Source organism: Antrostomus carolinensis, unplaced genomic scaffold, assembly GCF_000700745.2.
Source record: "Antrostomus carolinensis isolate BGI_N321 unplaced genomic scaffold, ASM70074v2 scaffold1529, whole genome shotgun sequence".
In the NCBI taxonomy this organism is placed as follows: Eukaryota; Metazoa; Chordata; class Aves; order Caprimulgiformes; family Caprimulgidae; genus Antrostomus; species Antrostomus carolinensis.
Window position 1 is genome coordinate 14,864 of NW_010339051.1, and position 19,913 is coordinate 34,776.

The 19,913-nt window shown below is 37.8% G+C and overlaps 1 protein-coding gene across 1 annotated transcript in view; it reads right to left on the reverse strand.

Moving 5' to 3' along the window:
* Window positions 1–19,913, reverse strand: part of LOC104530947 (F-box-like/WD repeat-containing protein TBL1X) — an 89,282-nt gene that overhangs the window by 6,222 nt on the left and 63,147 nt on the right. Inside the window, exons 5-11 of the mRNA XM_010175691.1 lie at window positions 19,071–19,203; window positions 10,488–10,629; window positions 7,637–7,700; window positions 7,436–7,533; window positions 5,868–5,928; window positions 1,528–1,649; window positions 1–64 (exon numbers count right to left, since the gene is read on the reverse strand). The exon at window positions 1–64 is cut by the window's left edge and continues 9 nt beyond it. Coding sequence (XP_010173993.1) covers window positions 1–64; window positions 1,528–1,649; window positions 5,868–5,928; window positions 7,436–7,533; window positions 7,637–7,700; window positions 10,488–10,629; window positions 19,071–19,203 — 684 coding nt within the window. The remainder of the gene's footprint in view (window positions 65–1,527; window positions 1,650–5,867; window positions 5,929–7,435; window positions 7,534–7,636; window positions 7,701–10,487; window positions 10,630–19,070; window positions 19,204–19,913) is intronic.

The window sequence follows — 19,913 nt, forward strand, 5'->3', positions numbered from 1 at the left end:
TATCATCAGAGCAAGATGCTAGTAGCATGCCAGATGGGTCCCATTTGATTGCATTAACCTCGTTCTGAAATAAAAGAGTGATTTTATTAAGTAAATATTCTGGTTACCTGCATTGTACTGGGCACCCAGCAGAGGGCACTGAAGGTTTATGCACGCAACAAGTTCAACCACAAATTTGCAGCCCTTTTGTTGCTTTATGGGTGAATAAAAGCAGTGCTGCATCTCTAACACAGTATTTAAGTGTCATTTAGGAACGGCAACCATTTTGTGTTTGCGAACAATACACACAATCAGTCTTCTGATACATGTTCTGGCACAAAGTCTCTCATACTCTTTCTTCATATGCTAGGATTTAAATAAACCCTCAAACCAGACAGATTGATAATACAGCATTAACTTCTTAAAATTGAGATATTTCTTCAGTTAATACTCTACAGATCTCAGAGATACAAATTTTCAATAGAAAATACAGGTGGGGCACAAAGTTTTGTGGAGTTTATAATTCTTAGTATTGCAGCTCTACAACAATGCTGACCTCTCTAAGCAGAGGTGTATGAGTAAATAAATTCCAGGATGGAATACTGAATAGTTTACAGCGCTTTCTCTATCAATCTTCCTAGCACTTTATAATTAACTAAGCCTAGTGTATCCCCTTGGTAATCAGTAAGTTTTCTGTGCTTCTTTGAGGGTCATACATATGGGGGAAAAAAGCATTTCATAAAAAGGGAAAGATTGTTTTTTAAAAACCTAAATTGTCTCAACGTCTCAGTGAAAATCCTGGAAAACATTTAGATTTTACTTTATCCATTTTACATGTTTCAGTCACAATTAAAAGGAACTGTGCAGATATTTGAAGTAAAAATTCGGACCATGTGCAAAATGTGCATTTCATATAATCATAAAAAGCACTAGTCTGTTGGTAGGAATGTACAACCTGTCAGGAAGTACCAGTTTAATATCAGTTTAACCACAGACTAGGTAAAGATCTCCAAATGCACAGTTTTTCCTCAGTGAGGAGATGGCAAGTTCTGGAAGTTAATACCTAAATTAGAGGTCAAGTATATGATAACAGTTTTCTCACGAATGAAAGCTTAAAAAACTACACTTTGATGGTCATTGAACACTACCAGGAAAAGAGGAGGGAAACACAGCTAAAATATATTATTCTAAAACTGAAAAATGGTTGGAAGTAAATTGTTCTCTCCTTACTCATAGTTCTCATTTACTAAAGGAAATTAAGCCATTGGAAAACAAAATCTTACTTATTAATGTGCCTTTAGTCTGCAGCTCATGCTACGTATGAATTGTCTCACTGTTTAAGCTGCAGGTTTTGCCGCCCTACGGTGATTTAGAACCATTTACCCCCCTCTCACAGGCAGTGAATCACTCCTAAAGAATATGGTTTTAGGGAAGCAATGGGATGTAGCAACTTTGGTGCTAGAACACACCCTGCAAACACATCATCTGCCATCATCCTAACGTGCTGCTGTGACTTTACCACTAACATTTTGGACTTCTTAAACTTACTGTGTGTCCTTGAAAGGTTTTAACGGGACGATCGCAGCCAAGTCTGCACACATGAATGCACATGTCAGTGCTGCAGGAGGCAAAAGTAGTGTTGTTCTGCCAGTCTACATCCAGAGCAGGAGCTACAAAGTACAAACAACAGAAGGAACATGAGGGAACACAGTAAAGAAACAGCTATCCCAAAACATTTTCCTCCCGTCACCCATCTGGATCTAAAGGTGTTAACTAACAGGTAGTTCTTGGCCTATCGCCTACTACCAGTTACAGGGATCATAGGGACTGTCTGAAGGGAACAAATTATTTTTTCTATTGCAGTGGATAATCTGGATGCTTTGCATGGCACCTATTTATGAGAATCTTTTGGGTTTAGTTACATCAGAGGGGGAAAAACAATCTACCTCCACCCTCCCTGCTCCCAACTATACATGTCTCTTGAGCCATCTCTACCATTCATCCCTCTATAAGCCAGTTCAGTGAAGAACCTGGAAGAAAACTAATCCAGAAAAAAAAGTAGATAATTTTGGCTGGGTTAGAAAAAGTGTTCTTGTGAACACAAGACACAATGCATGGAAGAGAGAAGAAGCAGGTGGCCATCTTCCTTTGCACCACCTTCATGCAACCACCAATGCAAACGTATCATTCTGTGCAGATACCTGGATTAAAAATACCTATGTTCAGTTTAATTTAGTTGAGGATTGATTTAAGATAGAGACATTGATTGAACAAGTTGATCTGAGATGAGAGGAAGAGTTTCTGTAGAGGGTTTGGCATTAACTAGGACAGAAGTAATGAAACTTTGTAGGCAGCACACAAAACACGTAACTAGTGCCTGTGTGCAACGCACACACACTTTACAAAAAGTGGGGAACACCCCTCCACTTTTACAGTAGACTAAAAGCATGCACAGGAGTAGGAGGGAACTCCTGATGTGCAGCTTGCTTGTGTTTCTACAACTTCTGCTTGCTTTTTTGCTCAGGAGTTTAGCTGCCCTCCAGAGGACAACATAAGTCTTGCTAAAATATAGAAATGCTCATTATCAGCACACCCCTGTGAGAAGCAAGTGTGTCAGAATGAGCACAGTGTATAGGAAGCAAAACTGAATCTCTTTCTGGCAACAAAATAATGCAAGTTTATCATTAAAATGAAACCAAGAAATGCCTTATTCAAATATGTTCTGAAAAATACTTTTGCAATACAAAGGTGAAAAGATATTTGTTCTGCCAAGTCTATTATATTTAAATATGTTTTTTGCTGTTATAATTTTTATGAACTGCAAAATGAGATTGATCCACGTCACCTTCTGAATCATCAGATAGCTCTCTAAATAAGAATGGAGGGCTGAAATTGTTTCATACACAAGCATTTTTTAGAATATGAATGAAAAAGCTCAATAATTGTGTGACAAGTAAGGAATTTCTACATTGCAGAAATAAAAAGGAAATTTGTGTGAGGAAGGCAGGTTACTTCTGAATTTTCCAATGAACATGAAAAGAGATCAGGAAACAGTAAAGGATTTTGCTTCTTTAAGCGCCTGTTTGTCTTTCTTTTTTATGCTGCAAGCTCTGTAGTACTGTTTCAGAGCAAACAAAAATCTATCTTCATTAACAGCAATATGCCTTCAGGGCTAATAACTAGTATGATATGTATGAGTTGAAAAGTAATTTTCTGAAAGCTATTGGCACCTAAAGCGATGGATTTGCATTGCAGCATAATTTGAATCATAGAGTGTTGATAATTAATACTGCTTCATTTATTGGTGTATTTAATCATATGTTTACTGGATAAGTAACTACATAAAATGGTCTGGAAAAAAACAACCAAACGTGGTTTTTGATGCAAGTAATTGAATTGCCAAAGTGTCTCCAAAACTACAGGCTAGTAGCCAATTGCATAAAAACAATTAGAATGGTATCTAATAAAAGCAGCAACAAATCCTTAAGAAATGCAGCTAACATAAATCCCAACAACAAAAGTGTTACAATTTAGGTTATTTTAGGTTTTTTCTGAACAAATTTAGGTGTGATTTAGAATAAGAAGCTTAGAAGAGGATAGAGCTAAGTGAATGCAGGGAGTGATTCAGAGCACTCAGCTGTCTAAAACTGGGTCATACAAATACCTCTTATGGTACCACTTAATCGATTTGTTCCTGCATGCATAGACATCAGTCCACATATCAGTAGATGTGAAAATTGGATTATTTCACTCAATTTTACAGAAATAAGCTTTGTGAATACACATTTTGACTGAATGTCCTATGATGACTCATGTTTTTGCAAAGAATAATGAAACCCTAGAAGCTACTTAACCATACTTACATATTTAGACTATAAAGCCTTAAAGTCACATGGGAACATCAATGACATAGAGGCCTTCAAGACCTAGACAAAGGAGTCTTCCTTACGTATTTTAAGATGACAGCTATGTCCATATGGGTATAAACTAAACAAGCTGTTGTAATGCAGCTGAGAAATTTATGTTATTCTCAGGCCAACTATCTCCAGGCTTCAAAGAAGTATGCAAAGAAGTATGCCACACAAGTATGTGTTAAAAGAACTGTACTCTGCCTAGACTAGACTTTTAATTGTTAAAATGCCCCCTTTAATCCTTGTGTAGACAAGGTTTCCAGATTCCAGATATGGAAAGGTATTTGCTATTAGCTTGTTCTGGTGAATAAGTGACGCACAGAGGATGAGGTGAGAAGTCTTTGTGGCTTTAGACTTACGCAAGGACAAAGACTTCAACTGATTTTAAAGGGCTTTTTGTAGGACATACGCTTTTGGCCTACCAGCAATTTCCTTAATAACTAACTGACTTACTTCCCTATGAAAATATATCTGAAGTAATAATAATAAATTTTAAAAAGCCTCTCCAGTTGTGTCTTACAGTCCAAAGATAAACAGCATGTGTAATATAATTTTTTAAAAAAATCTATTAATGCAGATGGACACTGGCATATTGCATTGGAAGATGTAGTTAAGTTTTCAACTTGCTGAATGGGGAATGGAGTGATTTGTCCTTAATGCGCAGCACGGCTAAGACAGCTACACGTCAGTGAGCACGATTCTGGAGGGGCAATCAACTGCTGAATCCACAACCACTTAGATCAATAGTTAGGGTTCAGAAGGCTTAAGAGTCTCATTAACTACATCACTATACAGTGCCAAGTTTGCTTTTATGGAACAGTTATGAGAGATAAATAAATGCCGCAGTGAAAAAATCTGTCAGCAGCCACTGGCTCCTCCAAACGGATACTTGCATTCATAAGCAAGGAGATGAGTGACAAAAATGCAGAGTATGGATCTGCTGTGAGCATGGACATACTTTTTGTCTTCTGTTGAATAACTATTTCAATTGCTACTGGTTATTAGTAAAATCTGTGAAAATGTGAGAATGAGAACAACTAGAAATTGAGTTGAAAAGCATATGCAAATAAATGCTTTAAAATTAATACAGTAAAATATGTGTTCTTAAACACCATTAAGCACCTTGTGAAAGCCTGCTGTATTTAAAAATGGATTAGTTACAGTGAACACACAAGAAGATGAACATTTCCAGCATCAGAATCTGGAATGTTTTGGTGGTTGCAAACTTAGCTGAACTATGTCCCTGAAAAATTTTTCACTGTGACAACTTAGACAGTTTGGATTACGAATTCAATCATCATCTTACAAGCCTGGTCTCAGGTGAATTTAAGATTATGTCAATGATTGCCTGCTACTCAAGATTACTTATTATCTGTGACATCTCCTGTCTTCTTGAAGCAGATCAGATCTACCAGCAACCATCCAAGTAAGGTTTTGGTGCAGTGAGGTTTTGAAACTCAAGGTTGGCAACTGACTTCTGATATTCAGAGAAAGAAAACACTGAAGAACTTCTAGTCAAAAATAAAAGCTAAGAAATTCCCGAGGACCTTCATGCTTGCAATGGTGAATGCAAGCTGCATGACAGATCCATCTGCTTCTGTCTCAAGCCAGCTTCACTGCAACAGGAACAGAAAGAGTGGAAGAGATCCCAGACACCTCCACTGAAAAGTCTCTTCATAAATCACCACTTGGTACTACTCAAGCACCCAGATAATGACAGAATCATTCAGCTAGGTAGATGGGTCTGGTGTATAAATCTTCTCCTAGAATCAGTTTGACTTTCAAAGCTTATTCTCACAGAACATCATCTTTCTGAAAAAAGAATAAACCTACAAATCATGATACTCAGGACAGTTAAAGCACAAAAAACCTGGTTCAAACTTCTCTCTGGTAGATAGGTTTTTACAAAAGGATAAATTACATTGACAAAATTAAAAAAATGCATTTCATTTTACGAACGAGTTATGCAGAAATTACCTGAATGGAAAGGAAACTGCTGCTTAGCTTCTCCTGTGTGAGCATCCCAAATTATTGTTGTCTGCATCCGAAGGAAGGGGGGAAAAAAAAGATTAGTGACTATTCAGCTCACAGAAAACCCCCACTGAAGAGCAATTCTAAAATATGGACTGATAAAATTATTGACTGCAGAGAGCCTCGTGTGCTGAAGAACTGAAAAAATCAGAAATAACTTCCAAATATTATAGAATAATAATCTAAACGTAGACAATGAGGTATGACGTCTACAGAGGAAGTAATGTAACTACTAAGAATGGGCATAGTCTCTCTGGACAGCACTGCACATTTTTAATAAGCATTTTGCTACGGCTGTTCAGTTATCTTCTTCAAAGAAGACTTTTTCCCCTTTTCAAAGATGCAAGTTGAATTCTATTCTGAAACTCTGTGACACTTTTCTAACAATTAAATTACCAAGTGAAATGTTTATCTAGCGGCAGAGTACACATCACCTCTTGCCACTGTGGTGGGACACACTAAAGTGCAATTTGCTTCTTATAAATTTAATCCATAGTCACAGCAACCTCCCTGTAGAGCTCAGTATCACCTTCTGAGTGAATTGTCAACTTATTGGGACTATGTGCTTCCAGAAAACATATTAAGGATGCTTCATCTTGCTGATAATGGAATCACTGCTCTTACTGGGAATGTAAGTTTGCCAGAATAATGGAACTACTATGGGAGACAAGTGTAGCTGAATGTAAGCCAGTATTAAAAGGAATAAAACTAAGTTTCCATTTTCACAAGTACGTGAAAATAGAGGGATTCATCTAGCCTACAAATCAGATGTACAAGCCTGAGCTAGTTTCCCTAGACTCTCCTCTATCAGTAGCTGGAGAGGAGCATTGTCAGTGCATCTCACTGCAACACAGGCCATGCAACTCATCACTTGGAAGTGCTATTTTTCCCTCTGATTCTATAAAGGAAGCCAAAGATGACATACACATCTAATTTTTAGACATCAACAGTTAGGCAAGATGAATGCTGTTTATTTTCCAGTTTCAGTTTTAATGGATCTGTGCTCATCAGCAGCAGTCATCTGTTCATTTTAATCTGTAATATGCACTAAGCTGAAACTACCGTGTTTTCTTTGATTTAGAGTTCAGACCTACCTTTTTTTTTTTTCATGGAAAGCTATTTATATTTTATTCAAATAAATACAAGTGTTTCAATAATCAGATGAGCTAAAAGGTCAAGTATCTTTAAGATCACCTCTCCCCTGGAAATAGTTGATAAAACTAGAAACATAAGTAATGGAAGCAGTTCTTTCCTTAACTGAGAAACACTGAAGATTCAACTTTACACAGGGGGCAAGTGGAGTTGGTTTTTTTTTTTAAGTAAAATCTTTTACATAAAAATAGTACATATTTATTCAGCTTCAAAAATGTAATCAACATGCACTAAAACATATTAAGAAAAGTAAGCCTTCCAGGATGCCTGGAAGAGAAGAAAATAAATTTATGGAATTCAGCAGCACAAGCACACTGAGTCAGCACATTTATATGTTAGAATGATGTATTTTTAAAACTCACTTTATCAACACCAGCACTTAAAATATAATTCCCCTTTTTGTTCCATTTCAGGGCAAATATTGGACCTTTATGTTGACCTAAGGTGCTTGCAAGGTTACCTGGAACAAATAAAAGGTTAATATTACAATTTGTTTACAAATTAGCCAAATTACAGTTCACTGCTGTTTGATGCTTAAGAACAATAAACATTGTTTGACTTACCATCTTCTGTCCATATTCTTGCAAAACCATCATACGAGCCTGTAGCCAATAGTGTTCCATCACTCTGTTAGGATATAGAAATGGCAATGGTTGATACTAGATGAAATCTGTTCCAACCAATCTTTTTCTTTAATTTTTTTTTGTTAAGGTTCATGCATTGTGATTTATGGGAAACCTGAGTCCACACATTGAGGCAGATTATACTATGATTTAAACTAAAGGTTACTACAGCAGACAGCAAAGAGGAAATAAAACTCTCTAACGTACTGTGAAATACTAGGCTCCACCATCAGATGAAAGAGCAATTTAATCAAAAGGATTAGAAAAAGAAAACAAGATACAACAAATTCTACGGGATTCTTCCAGATAACAAACAGATACTACTTCTTAGACATAAAGAGCCTATAAAACATCAACAGATCATCTAAATTCTGACTAAATTCCAGCTCAGTGAAATCCAGGCACCTCTACTTAAAAGAAGGACCTAAACACTTAAGCCACCACATTAGTGGTTAACACCTTGAATGCTATCTACCACGAAGGCTGTTTCCTACTTGTCTGAACACAGACTCCCACACGTGCTCAGAGGCACAGTACCATGACAGATATCCTGAGAAAAGTTGGATGCATGGGTGCCATTTAAGACAAAAAAAGTTCAGGAATCATAATCAGCAAATTACACGTATTCTGCTGGAGGGAGCCCTTCACTGAAGGGTGTCTCCTGCACCGCCAACGATGCCAGAGATACTGGAGCCAGAATGAGAATAATTAGAATGGAACTCGACTCTGCAGCCTGGTAAGATGGGTACTGCTGGAGCTGGGTGGTTAGTCTTTAAATGTTTTGTCACCTGGATTAGGTTTTGTCACCCCATTTATCTCCAGACATCCAGAAGTTAGGAGTTAGTTTCAGAGAGTAACCTAATCTCCCACTATAACTAACAGCATCACCCGCCTCTGGAGCGTAATTCATGATCCCGTTTACTTCAGACTCTGCCCAGACCAGCAGGAAGGCACAGTCTCTGTTTCTGCTGACTTAGAAGGAGCCTAAAGGACTAGTTTAGATGGTTAAATCTAAAGGAGATGAATCTTACCCTTTGCACCAAAGGATGTGATCTGAATATGGCCTCTAGAAACAACCTTTCTTACTATAACATAAATCACACAAACTAGAGAAGAACCAGTTTAATACCCACAGTGTGAAAATTTCACAGTGAAATACAATTAATATTGTGGTTTTAAATAAATTATAAAGGCAGATGGCATTTCTAGTATTATGAATAGAAAATTAGGAAAAAGCATAAAATAATCCTTTAAAACATATGCCAAATCCAACCCTCCAAAAACAGTGAGTCAGAGCAGTTGCAGATTCAACTCAGACATATGATGTAGGGGGAAAACCATCAAAACCTAAGCCAACTTCACTGTGATAAATACTTCAGTCGGGTCAGATACTCATCTCGACCACTGATGAGAATAAAAGTGATAACACCAGAAAGGGAAAAGGGAAGGAAAGCTAAGGAACTAGATGCACAGTTTATCCAAGTTTGTTGGTGGTGATTCATGTTTTTTTGAAAACTCAGAAGTAAGCTGGAAGCACACCAAGTGTTTAAATTAGGAACATTTCCTTACATTAAGTACTGGCACAATGCAAGTGAAGTATCAGTGATCAATGAAGTCTGGAAAGGTAAGGAACTACTACAGGAAAAACTAGAAGATTCCCTATACGTTTTGGACTTTTCTCATATGTGTTCTGCACCTTTGCTTGTTTTTTTCTTTCAACTGCTCTTAAAAAAATCCCTACTCCTCAATTCAGTTTTTCCTGACTATTTTTCTTCACTGTGATATCCACAGGAAGCAAATAATGAACATTCTTGGGTTTTATCTTTATTTGCTTTGTTAACCTACCTATGCTTTCTGTATTATTCATCAACTTCTTTAATTGTGTCAAATATACGATACGTAGGGGGAATCTGATTTGTGCAGTGGCCTTATCTTTTACTTATGTGCAGCACCTAGCTCACCTGAAGGACAATAATATTGCAGTAATGATTAATTGAATCTTGGTCTCTGGCTAGCAACTGAGACTGCATGTAACTGCTGAGAATCCTTTCTGGTATTTTATTTTTAAACTGTTTTCCTCAGAAAACAAGACTAATGTGATCACTCTGTACAAAACGGACAGAATGCAAGTAATCTCAAAATCAATTAAGGCTCCTGCAAGGTTTTGTAAGTTCTTTTTACAATGCTCAGTGGCAGAAAGGAGACATGAAGCAGCCTTAATGCTGCCCAAAGACACTGCCCAGACACTCTCTGTTAAAAAGGATCAGGCAAGATAGCTCCATCCAGAAGGCAGATAGGTAAAAAAAGTATGCCTACACATGCCCCTAGCAAGATAAAGACAATAATGGGAGCAAGTTTTGCTATGCACAGCAAAATTCAGATGGGAGAGGGTCTTGACAGTACAACCTCATAAAAAGCTTCACTGGTGCTCCTCACATGCCAAAATAAAGTAATTATGAAAGGCTAATATATTACTAATCAGGGTTCATTACTATACAGATTGCTTGGTTAATCTTCATTCTTAAAGTTAGTTAAGTTTATTTTTACCCATGCTCCTAAAATAGAGAAATAAATACATCATTATTAAGCTTGAAGATGGCAACAGTCCTGGAAAATTATAGCATACGCGGGAAAGTTCAGCCTATTATGAGTATTTGAAACAAGAGGTCAGTAGGTTAGGACAGAGCTTCTGGTCACCTCAGATATAAAAGATACGGAGCAGCAGCTGTAATGGCCTTTGAATTAAATTTAGACAGTTAAAAACCATACACAGTCTTAGAAGTTAGCTTACATTCCAGTCCAATGAAGTCACATCCTTATTGCTGGGGACATCATGTCCTCCTTCTCTTATGCAGTGCCTCAAAACTAGTTGAGTGGAACCGCTGTTGCTGTTTTCATTGAGATTCCATATTCTGGCCGTTGAGTCTCCAGATCTATAAAAGCAATTGTGCAGAGATGAAAACTCCTCTTGCTGTTGACCCACCAAACAAAGTAAAAACCTCTGTTTCTGTTTTTTGACAGAACATCACAGCCTGTAAAATGTAATTTTTTTTTTTCCAATTCTGCCCTTCCTGCACTCCCTACACTTTTAAAAATAGCTAACACATATTTAAATTATACATATCATCTGAATCCACATCATCATTGGTCTTATTCAGGAAAGTTTTACCTAAAAGACATTTTCTTGCTCTCCACATTTTGCACGTGATACATAAAGTGGGTATCACCGTAACTGAGATAGTTTGGGGGGAACTCAACATTACAAACATAACACTGTAGAGATCCAAGTAAGGACAGAAATACAAAGGCTGTGCCCACGTGCTTCCCGTAAAAAATGTGCACAGCCCCATTAGCTCCCAATGGCTCACTGAGTCCCTGATGCTCTGATCTGAACATGGCACGATGGGACCTGCAAGGTCGCCACCTGCAGAGGTGTGGAGTGTCACCTCAGCAGCAGCCTTGGGGATAGGGACCTCTAGCAGTGTGACAAAGGTGCTGTGCTGCCAGCTCCTTCGTCCTGCCTGGTCTCCTCTGACAGCTACTGCAGGAGGAGAGGGTGAACTTAAGGCTGCCTTTAGTTTGGCCATGGCCCCTTCACAAGGTACTTCTGTTCAGGACAGACCAGAACATAGCCTCTGACAGAAGCTGTTAGCAAAACAGCCTCTCAGCATTAAATCAAGCTACAGAAGCTAAAGATTAGGAAAGTAAAAAGGTAATTTAAATTAATTTTTAAAATTCATCTTAATTTAATTTTCAAAATTAATGTCTACAGGGTCCTTTGATGTCTGCAGCTTGGCTGCTTATTAGCTCATGTTCTCCAAAAAAAGCGACAAAATAACTATTGCCAGAATAGAGGGAGAGAGAGACAGCATCAGAATTTTAATCTTTTTATAGAACAAATATTTTCTAGGTAGATGTTTTTACTGCAGACTAAACCCCCTGATTTTGTCTAGAAAAAGTTGTGAGGAGAAAGTGTTTATCATAATCTGCTTATAAATAATATATTTATTTTCACTTTGCATAAATTTTTCTTCCAGTGAAAAATGTCTGAGGTCAGAAATCAGTTTGCAATGGGGTAGGAGATATTATGCTTTGCAGTTTATTGGGATTTGCCTCTTGCTTTCCTTCCCCCCCTTTTTTAAAAACAATCAGTAACAACAACCACTAAAACAAAGTACCCTCGATTGCTTGTTTTGTCCAGGAGGTAATTTTCATTTACAAGTAGAATCTCGGAGCAGAATTAGGATCTCTCTTTTATTTCCAAGAATTCATACAGTCAAGATGAAATTTTGTTGTCAATATATCTGATGACTTTCTTTTTTTTTAAAGTAATGATTAAAACTTCCTTTCCTATACATTAACAAGGAGAAAAAGTCTTTGTTTGAACACCAAAAACCTGAGATCCATTTTTGCTTTGATAAGACATGTTTTATTGAAAAGGAAATCCGTAATAAGAGAGTATTAAATTTTCTTCTGGTCTACTAATAAAACATTTTAATTATTTATACTAAGAGTACCGGGGAAATTTTAAACACTTCACAGGTCTCTGAGTGCAAATATTGACCAATCAAGTATTAAACTTGATTGATCTTTGTGTATTATTTTACCAATAATTTAGCCAAATTTTACATGAACAACAGTTCATCTGTAAAAGCAAAAATCTCTTTGCCTGTATCAGTGGTTCTGAGCTCTGCTGGGTCATGGCACGGCTGGGGAATGCGTCCCTGTCTCCTCTGAACTCTTTGTGTCAAGCTGAGATGTGATGGCTGGCCAGGGATTTGCCAGCCAAACCACAAGCTACTGCTGTAGAGTCATTCTTTCTTTTTTTGGCACAAATCTTTCACCTTAGTGATTAAGAGATAATTTGGATCAGGATAATTTTTGTCACCGTACAGAGTTGTGACTGTAATGTAACTCCTTATTTCTTCTGAGGTCTGGAAAACGGAACAACAATTTTGCACTTGTTGGCTACAAAATTAACGAAGTTAAGGAACATTTTTAGTTGTGATAACTTATGATAACAGGAACAGAAGTCTTTCATAGGCTCAGGTTATTGGTTAACATGCTAGGTAGGAAATTCCTTCAGCGCTGGCTTCTTCACTGTATAGGACTCTGGGCCAGTCCCGCCCGCATTGTAACAATCCAGTTTGTTATTGGACCCTGTGAATAAAGTACTCAACCACTTAGTTATCAAACACAATATCCTATTTGCTAGTTCTAAAAGGGTTATGTTTTGTTTTTCAACAGTTTTATTTAGTCAGCTTTCTGGCGATGCTTGGGCAATCTTATTTTCCAGTATTTTAATTTTGTTTTTCCATTTTCTTCTTCCTAAGGCTACGTAAGCTATTATGTGTCCCTGCAGAGAGGCTTTATAAGCTTACCAGTGTGTGGCAGGGGTATTTGTGTGTCTTCCCTTTTGTTGCTGGGGAAAAAAAAAGAGTATTCTCTGCTCTGGAAAGTATTCTGATTTCTGTTGAATGATTCAGTGAACCCTGCCTTATTAGAGGACCACAGTTCAAGCACAATTCAGGAAGATATTTAATCTCCTCAGCCCACAGAAGCATTTCTATCTGCATGATAAAGCAGCTCATTCCAACATGCGAGTCATGAACACTTGAGTAATAGGTACACTGTTCTGCACTATGGTAGAGTACTGCCAAATTTTAGGAAGGCTTAGTTCTGAAAGAATTTTATTTCATGCTCTCCAGTCCTGGTATAATCATGAATCAAGGTGGACAAATGTTTGCAGAATCTTATTTGTGACATATAAAATCCCTATTCCATAACTGTCAGCAGAGAGTTTAAAACAGCTGCAGTTGGGTAAAGAAATTTGCAAGATGGTTGTTGGACCTCGGTATTTCGCTGCATGTCTTAAAATCATTGTTATTTTGATATGCAATATTGCTAATGGGTACTTAACACTTCTGGCTCAAACAAGCTAGTCTTTTTATTATGTTATGCTAAAAGAGATTATTAAAAGCATAAAAGGAAGAAAACTCGTCCTCATAATTTACATACCTAACTTTTCCTTAATAAAGCAGGTCTCTTAAAGTAAACACCTCCATTTCCTAGGCAGTCAGCAGAGGGAAGTGCTTTGGAGGTATGTAGAGGGAGATGCCTGTCCCACTGATTCTACAACATTGCTCCCTGCATCAGGTTATTCAAATAAACCTCACCTAATAGCTGACCACTTTGTGTTAATGGAGTTGATGCAATGAGGGAACCGGCCCCGATGAAGTCACCTGCTAATGAGTAAGCACTTACAGTTAGCAGAATTAACACCTGGCACTGTCTAGGGAGGTGAAATCAACCCCCTCAACCTGGTAATTCAAAAGGACTATTCAGAATGGTAATTCACAATGGATCCCAAATCACTGATACAAGGAATACAGTAACTCAAAGCATTATATAAAACCCAGAGATGATGACAGAAGATGGCCTAGAAACATCCTTTCTTGCTTCTGTGAGACACAGCCATAACTGAAAGATCTCAGACAGCAGTTTTTATGGCTAATTACTTTGCTGACTAGGGAGAGCAAAGGCACATGGAGCTCTCTGCAAGAGACAAAGTTCCCCTGTGTAAAAGAGGCTGGTGTAGATCAGCAAAGACAAGCAAACAAACCTACTGTTGGGTTTTGGGAATGAAGCCAGGTCTCTCTGCTTCACACCTATGAGAATTACTTGAAGGGCATGGCTGGATGTAACACAACAGAGCACGCTCTTGGAAACAGCAGTTGAATGCACAGACAGAAAATCCTAAATTCAGCTATCAAAGCTTTTGGAGTTCAAGGCTCCAGCAACCTTGACATTCACAGGTATACTTTGATACTGGGAAATTCAAAGACATTCAGAAACATTTTGGGTCAGTGGACCATGATCATCTGTGCTAGCAAACTGATGGGTTTGGCCAGACTCTGTCCTGTTTTAATTAGCACTCTTGCCTGGGGCCCTGACGTTCACTCTGAGTAACTCCCAGGCATGGATGGGTGGTTACAACGGTCCAGGGACAACTCCCAATGTGCAGTTTCTTTGGCAGCCAGGACAGTCAGCTAACACAGATACCAGCCGTTCTGTGCCAGCTGGCCTCAGTGCCCAGGAATATTCCCAGGCATGGTCAGCTTACTAATGTGGATGTAGCTGTAACGGGTTTCTGCACTACCCATGGAACATAACCATCTGTAATAACTTACATGTGTCATAAAATTAAAACTTAGATATTGAAAAATACCTCATGGAAGAAATCGGTCTTCTGAAGAAGAAAAGAACAGTTGGATTTTAAGAGCAAAATAGGAATTATGGCCAGGAATGGTCAAATCTTCACATTTGGCCAAATATCTCCTTTTTGTTTTTTACTTGTCCAAAACAACGTATGCCATTATTTGTTTTGAAATGTTGATTTCCTTCATAAAGGTAATTAATCCTCTTACATGGCTGTATGTGTGCACTTTACTGTACTATTACAGTGCTTCCATTCATAATATCTAAGCATTCCTCTTATAAGCATCTGGTGAAAGTCAAGCCTTTAATAACCTTTACTGGTATCACTAGTCTTCTCCATCCTCCACTTTAAGGGTTATGGTTGTGGTGAAGGAGGAAGAACAGCTGCAGAATATATTTTTTCTGGCTATTTGATCAGAGAAACTCCTGCCTCCCTTTCTATCAGTGGGATACTCACTAAATCTGGAAACCAATGCTCTCGTTTTGACTAATTCATTCTGCAAACAAATCCCCTTACACAGCTTGCTTCAGATTAGGTCGTGAATCTGCATTATTCTTTTAGTGCTTTGAAGATCACATCAAGTTGCTGTCTAAACTGCTGCTAATTGTTAGAAAAATTTATTGCTTGTATAACAAGGCTTGAGAAAAATACTTTGTCATGAATTGAGATTCAATTGTGCTAGGCACTGTATAAACAGAACAAATGTGTAATTTCCTTTATTTAACAGTTAAGTTTTTATATGTATTTTTTAAGACGACAACAGATGGGTACAATCAGGCAGATGGGAAAACAGAAGAAAACTATGGACTGGGCAGCACAATATGGCTATTATAGCATCTAACAATTCAGTGTTTGCACATCAGACTTACTGCAATTTTCTTTTTTTTTTTTTTTTAAGCATTATTTTGTAAAGGACAAACAACTGCAGTATACGTAGATTTCGGGGAATTTATCCTCCTTGTTTAATTGGTGCCACAATATATAGTTTACCTGTAGATGATAGCTTGCACTATTATTATACTAGACATCTCAAATGCTTCTTTGTGCAATGGCATAATCAGACAATCAGCTCTCTTCCTTCAGTTTAATTTTTTTCTGTGCATTCAGTCATGTAAGCTTCATCAGACACTCACTGCTGCATTACCTGAAGGCTAACTGCATCACATATTGTTTCTTATGAGCTGGCTAAAATCTGATAAAGATGCACATGAATCTACAGTATTTTAATTTTCATTGCATTGCCATTAGTCTGCATAAGACATAGCACCTGACTGTACTTTCTAGCCATGTGTGTATTTATGTGCTTCAAAAATCAGTAGCAAAGCTTATTAATAAATATCTATTACACCAAAGGATAAAGCTTAACTGAAGGGATAGCAAGAGGGTATTCCTCTATCTTTGACATCTGACTAATGGTTCTGATTATCATCCTTTAGATTTCCCTGAAGCTGTATAAGGTATCACTGTCCCAGGGATCCAACTACCAGTGCTTAGCACCCTGCAGCAAAACCAAACACCCACTGCTTCCTCTGTCACTGCAGTACATACTCAGGCTTGTTAAATGGCCCACAGTTTGAACTATGCACACCAGGACTGTGAACCACGGATCCTAGGGAAGCAGTTCAGCATGGCAAGCACTGGCAGAGAGGTGAGTCAGATACTGGGAAGCAATTACCAATGCTGAAGCCAACAGATGAGGTCTGAGCACCTATACTTAGGAGTCTTAACTCCTAATGTAATGAGTTGAGAGACATAGGTACCTGCAGAGGGAAAAATGAGTAGGTGCCTAATTTCAGCTGTGCAAGATAATCTCCAGAATAAAGCAGCATTCTTCCCTTCATCTCAGGCACCATCAGGTGTCCCTAAAGAATAATTCTGTATGGGACCCCATACACATCGATTTTCCTTTAGATAATAATGTGAGTGTGCTAACTGATCACCTGAAGACTGTTCTCCATATAATTTGAATAAATACCATAATGAATAAGTTTACCATTAAAAAGTACATTGTTTAGGATGACAGAGCTAAAGGACATCTATTGTATCAACAAACAGTCCCTTCATTTGAATGATCTTAAATAAAGTACTTGTGAGCTGTTGATCTCAAGACAGCCCATGAAATTCTAAGTTTGCCTCCACGATAGGAAAGCTCTTCCAGATTTTATGAAACCTTCTCTAGACTTTCATCTTTAATAAGAACCAACCATGAAAACAATTTCATGAGGTTAACTAAATTCTTAGTTTTTGATGTTTTCTTCACTATTAGGTTATGATTGAACATCTATGGGTAGTCAAAGCATTTAGGCTTATGTGGAGAAGCTAGAGTAATAGTACAGGAGCATGTTCGTTCAGTATTTTTTGATGTTGATTTGCAAATCTTTATGTAGGCAGTAACATTTCATGACCATTGCAGATTCTTTGCCTCCTCTTGAAGACATCCTATCAGATTTGGGTGAGGACAGTTAAGGAACATCATATGCTACGGTTCTTCCACATTTGTCAATCCCAGTTTTTATTTATTTATACATTACATAAATATCTTTTTATGGCTCACTCAACTGTATGCCAGGAAGAGGACAATCTGTGTGAAAAAACTGTTTCATGCTTGCCTGTTTTAAATGGTGACTGATCTTAATGATCAGGACTTCCCTCGTTAATAATCATTTGCTACGGCTAAGTAATACTGCCAAGCAATATTGCCTGAGACACTAGAAAACAGTGGGTAGAGGAATACGGTTAGCAGAAAATACAGCAAATGCATGGCACAGGCTGCTAGCACTGCTCAGCTGTTCCGCGGCATCACCCAGGGACCCTATCACAAACTGGAAGACCCACTGAGCCTACAGAAAAAAGAGCTGAAAACCAATGTTTTTCATCCAAAACCCCTACATATAGCTTCTGCAAATTCTACTGCTATATTCATTTAAAAGGAATAAATAAAGATACCTAGTGCTACAGATGCTGAAAATACTACCAGGTCTGGGCACTCCAGGAACAAAGAATATTCATAAGGATTCTGTTTTCTAAGAGTACACTGTCTGAAATTACTCTGTGGAAGCTGCTGTGTTCACTTGCTTAGAGATCTTGTGCTGTTTATCCAACCCAATATTTCTGTTAATGACTTTTATTTTTCCTATTTATTCTGTCCCATTTGCACTTTGCACTTTTCTTGTTTACATGTATTAAGTCAACAAAGATCTCATAAGAAGACTATTCTCATGATCACGCAAAAATTGGAAATAAAGATTTTCCTCTTCCTTGTAATAAATGTGTTGATACTGTCAGGTAACTTTCACACAGAAACTTTAAGTGATAAAGACCCATTTCGCTCCTTTAACTTCTATCAGCTTTACTCCATGTTCCCAGTTAGCCTTCTTAAATTTAGCCTACATTTTAAGTTTTAACTTTAAGCATGAACAAACACAGATTCCAACAGTGTCTGTATATAGCTCTTGGGGTATGTTTACCTTAGCATTTTTGTTTGGAACAAAAGCACTTGTTGTAAGTCAACCTCCTGACTGTCTCACCATGCTTTGGTTGTCATTGCTGAGCACTCCTAGAGAACACAAACTAGACTCCTTTTCAATGACAATAAACCAAACATGCCCTCATGATCACATCATTGGACAAAACCAGGTCCTGTCTGAAGCCCCACCCGCCCCCCCGCCATTCCAAACAGTGGTAATATAAGGCCCTCACACAATAATTTTCTTTACAGATCCACTCCTGTTTGTGCTGCACCATGCCAATACAGACATAGCCAAAGAAAACTGTGGTTTAGAGTCTCCAGACTTTCAAAAAGAAAAGTTGGATGCCAAAGACTGAGACCCCAATATGAACCATTAACTAACAGAAGTAGGAGCAGATTGCATGAATTTTAAAACACTCAGATAATTATCCACAGTTATTTTAAAAACCTTTTAAAAATTATGTCTGTTTAGGGCCACAGAGTGCACATCTTAAATGTGCAAATGCTTCATATTCTGCGTTACCTTATAATTACTTAACTCCTACATAGGTACAGCACTGCTGAAAAAAACAGCTGCAGCCTGAAAAAAACAGTGAAGAGAATACTCATTCACCTCTAGTACACACAAGTTCTTGTGTCTCTAAATATACTCTAATTGCAGCAGCTGGTTTCAGTCATGGTCTTACCCAGATGCTAGCAGGTCACTGACAGGGTTCCAGGCACAGATGAACACCTCTGATTCATGGCCCCGAAGGACTGTTGCTTTGTTAGGAGGAATTTCAACATCCCCATCAATTTCCATTGGCTTCGAATGATTATCTGTAAGGAGATATATCAGAATAAATAGTCTGCAAGGTGCTGTTAGGTCTGCTTTAAAAACAAGCTGGCTACCCATGGCCTAAAGCTTACAGCAACATATACACTATAAATAATATTCTGTGTTGTGTCACTGACCATATTACTCTATTTTCTTCCCTATGATGATTCAAATTTATGACATTTCCTCAAAATGTCGACCTTTCCAAAATATTTTGTATAAATGCATGTAGTTTTTCTTCAAAGAACAGTTAGCATTTATTTCAGTATAGGTTTTTTTTGAAGCCGTCTTCATTAAAAATGACTTGCAGATTCATTAAAATAGCAGATTGCCACATTTGAGACAAGCTCTATGCTGGTCTTTAAAAAAAGTACCATACAGCACATATATTTTCTTACACAGTGTCCTGTAAGTAATATGTGTGCTACTCACAGATGAAGAACATAACAAGTAAAGGCCCCATTCCCTGAGCACGGCAGGGAAATGGTGAGTGATCACCTTCTCAAGGATATCATAATACATGCAAAGGCACCAACTGAGGCATAGATACACATAACCTGCATGCTCTAATTCCGAGGTTCTTTAGACTGCATTCTAAGTGACTTTGTTGTTATAAAGCTCTTTTATTTCCTGAAGGGAAAAAAGTGAATTTAAACTGATTAATTCCTCTTCATAGCAGCAATTCATTCCAATTTGCATCATGAACAATGTT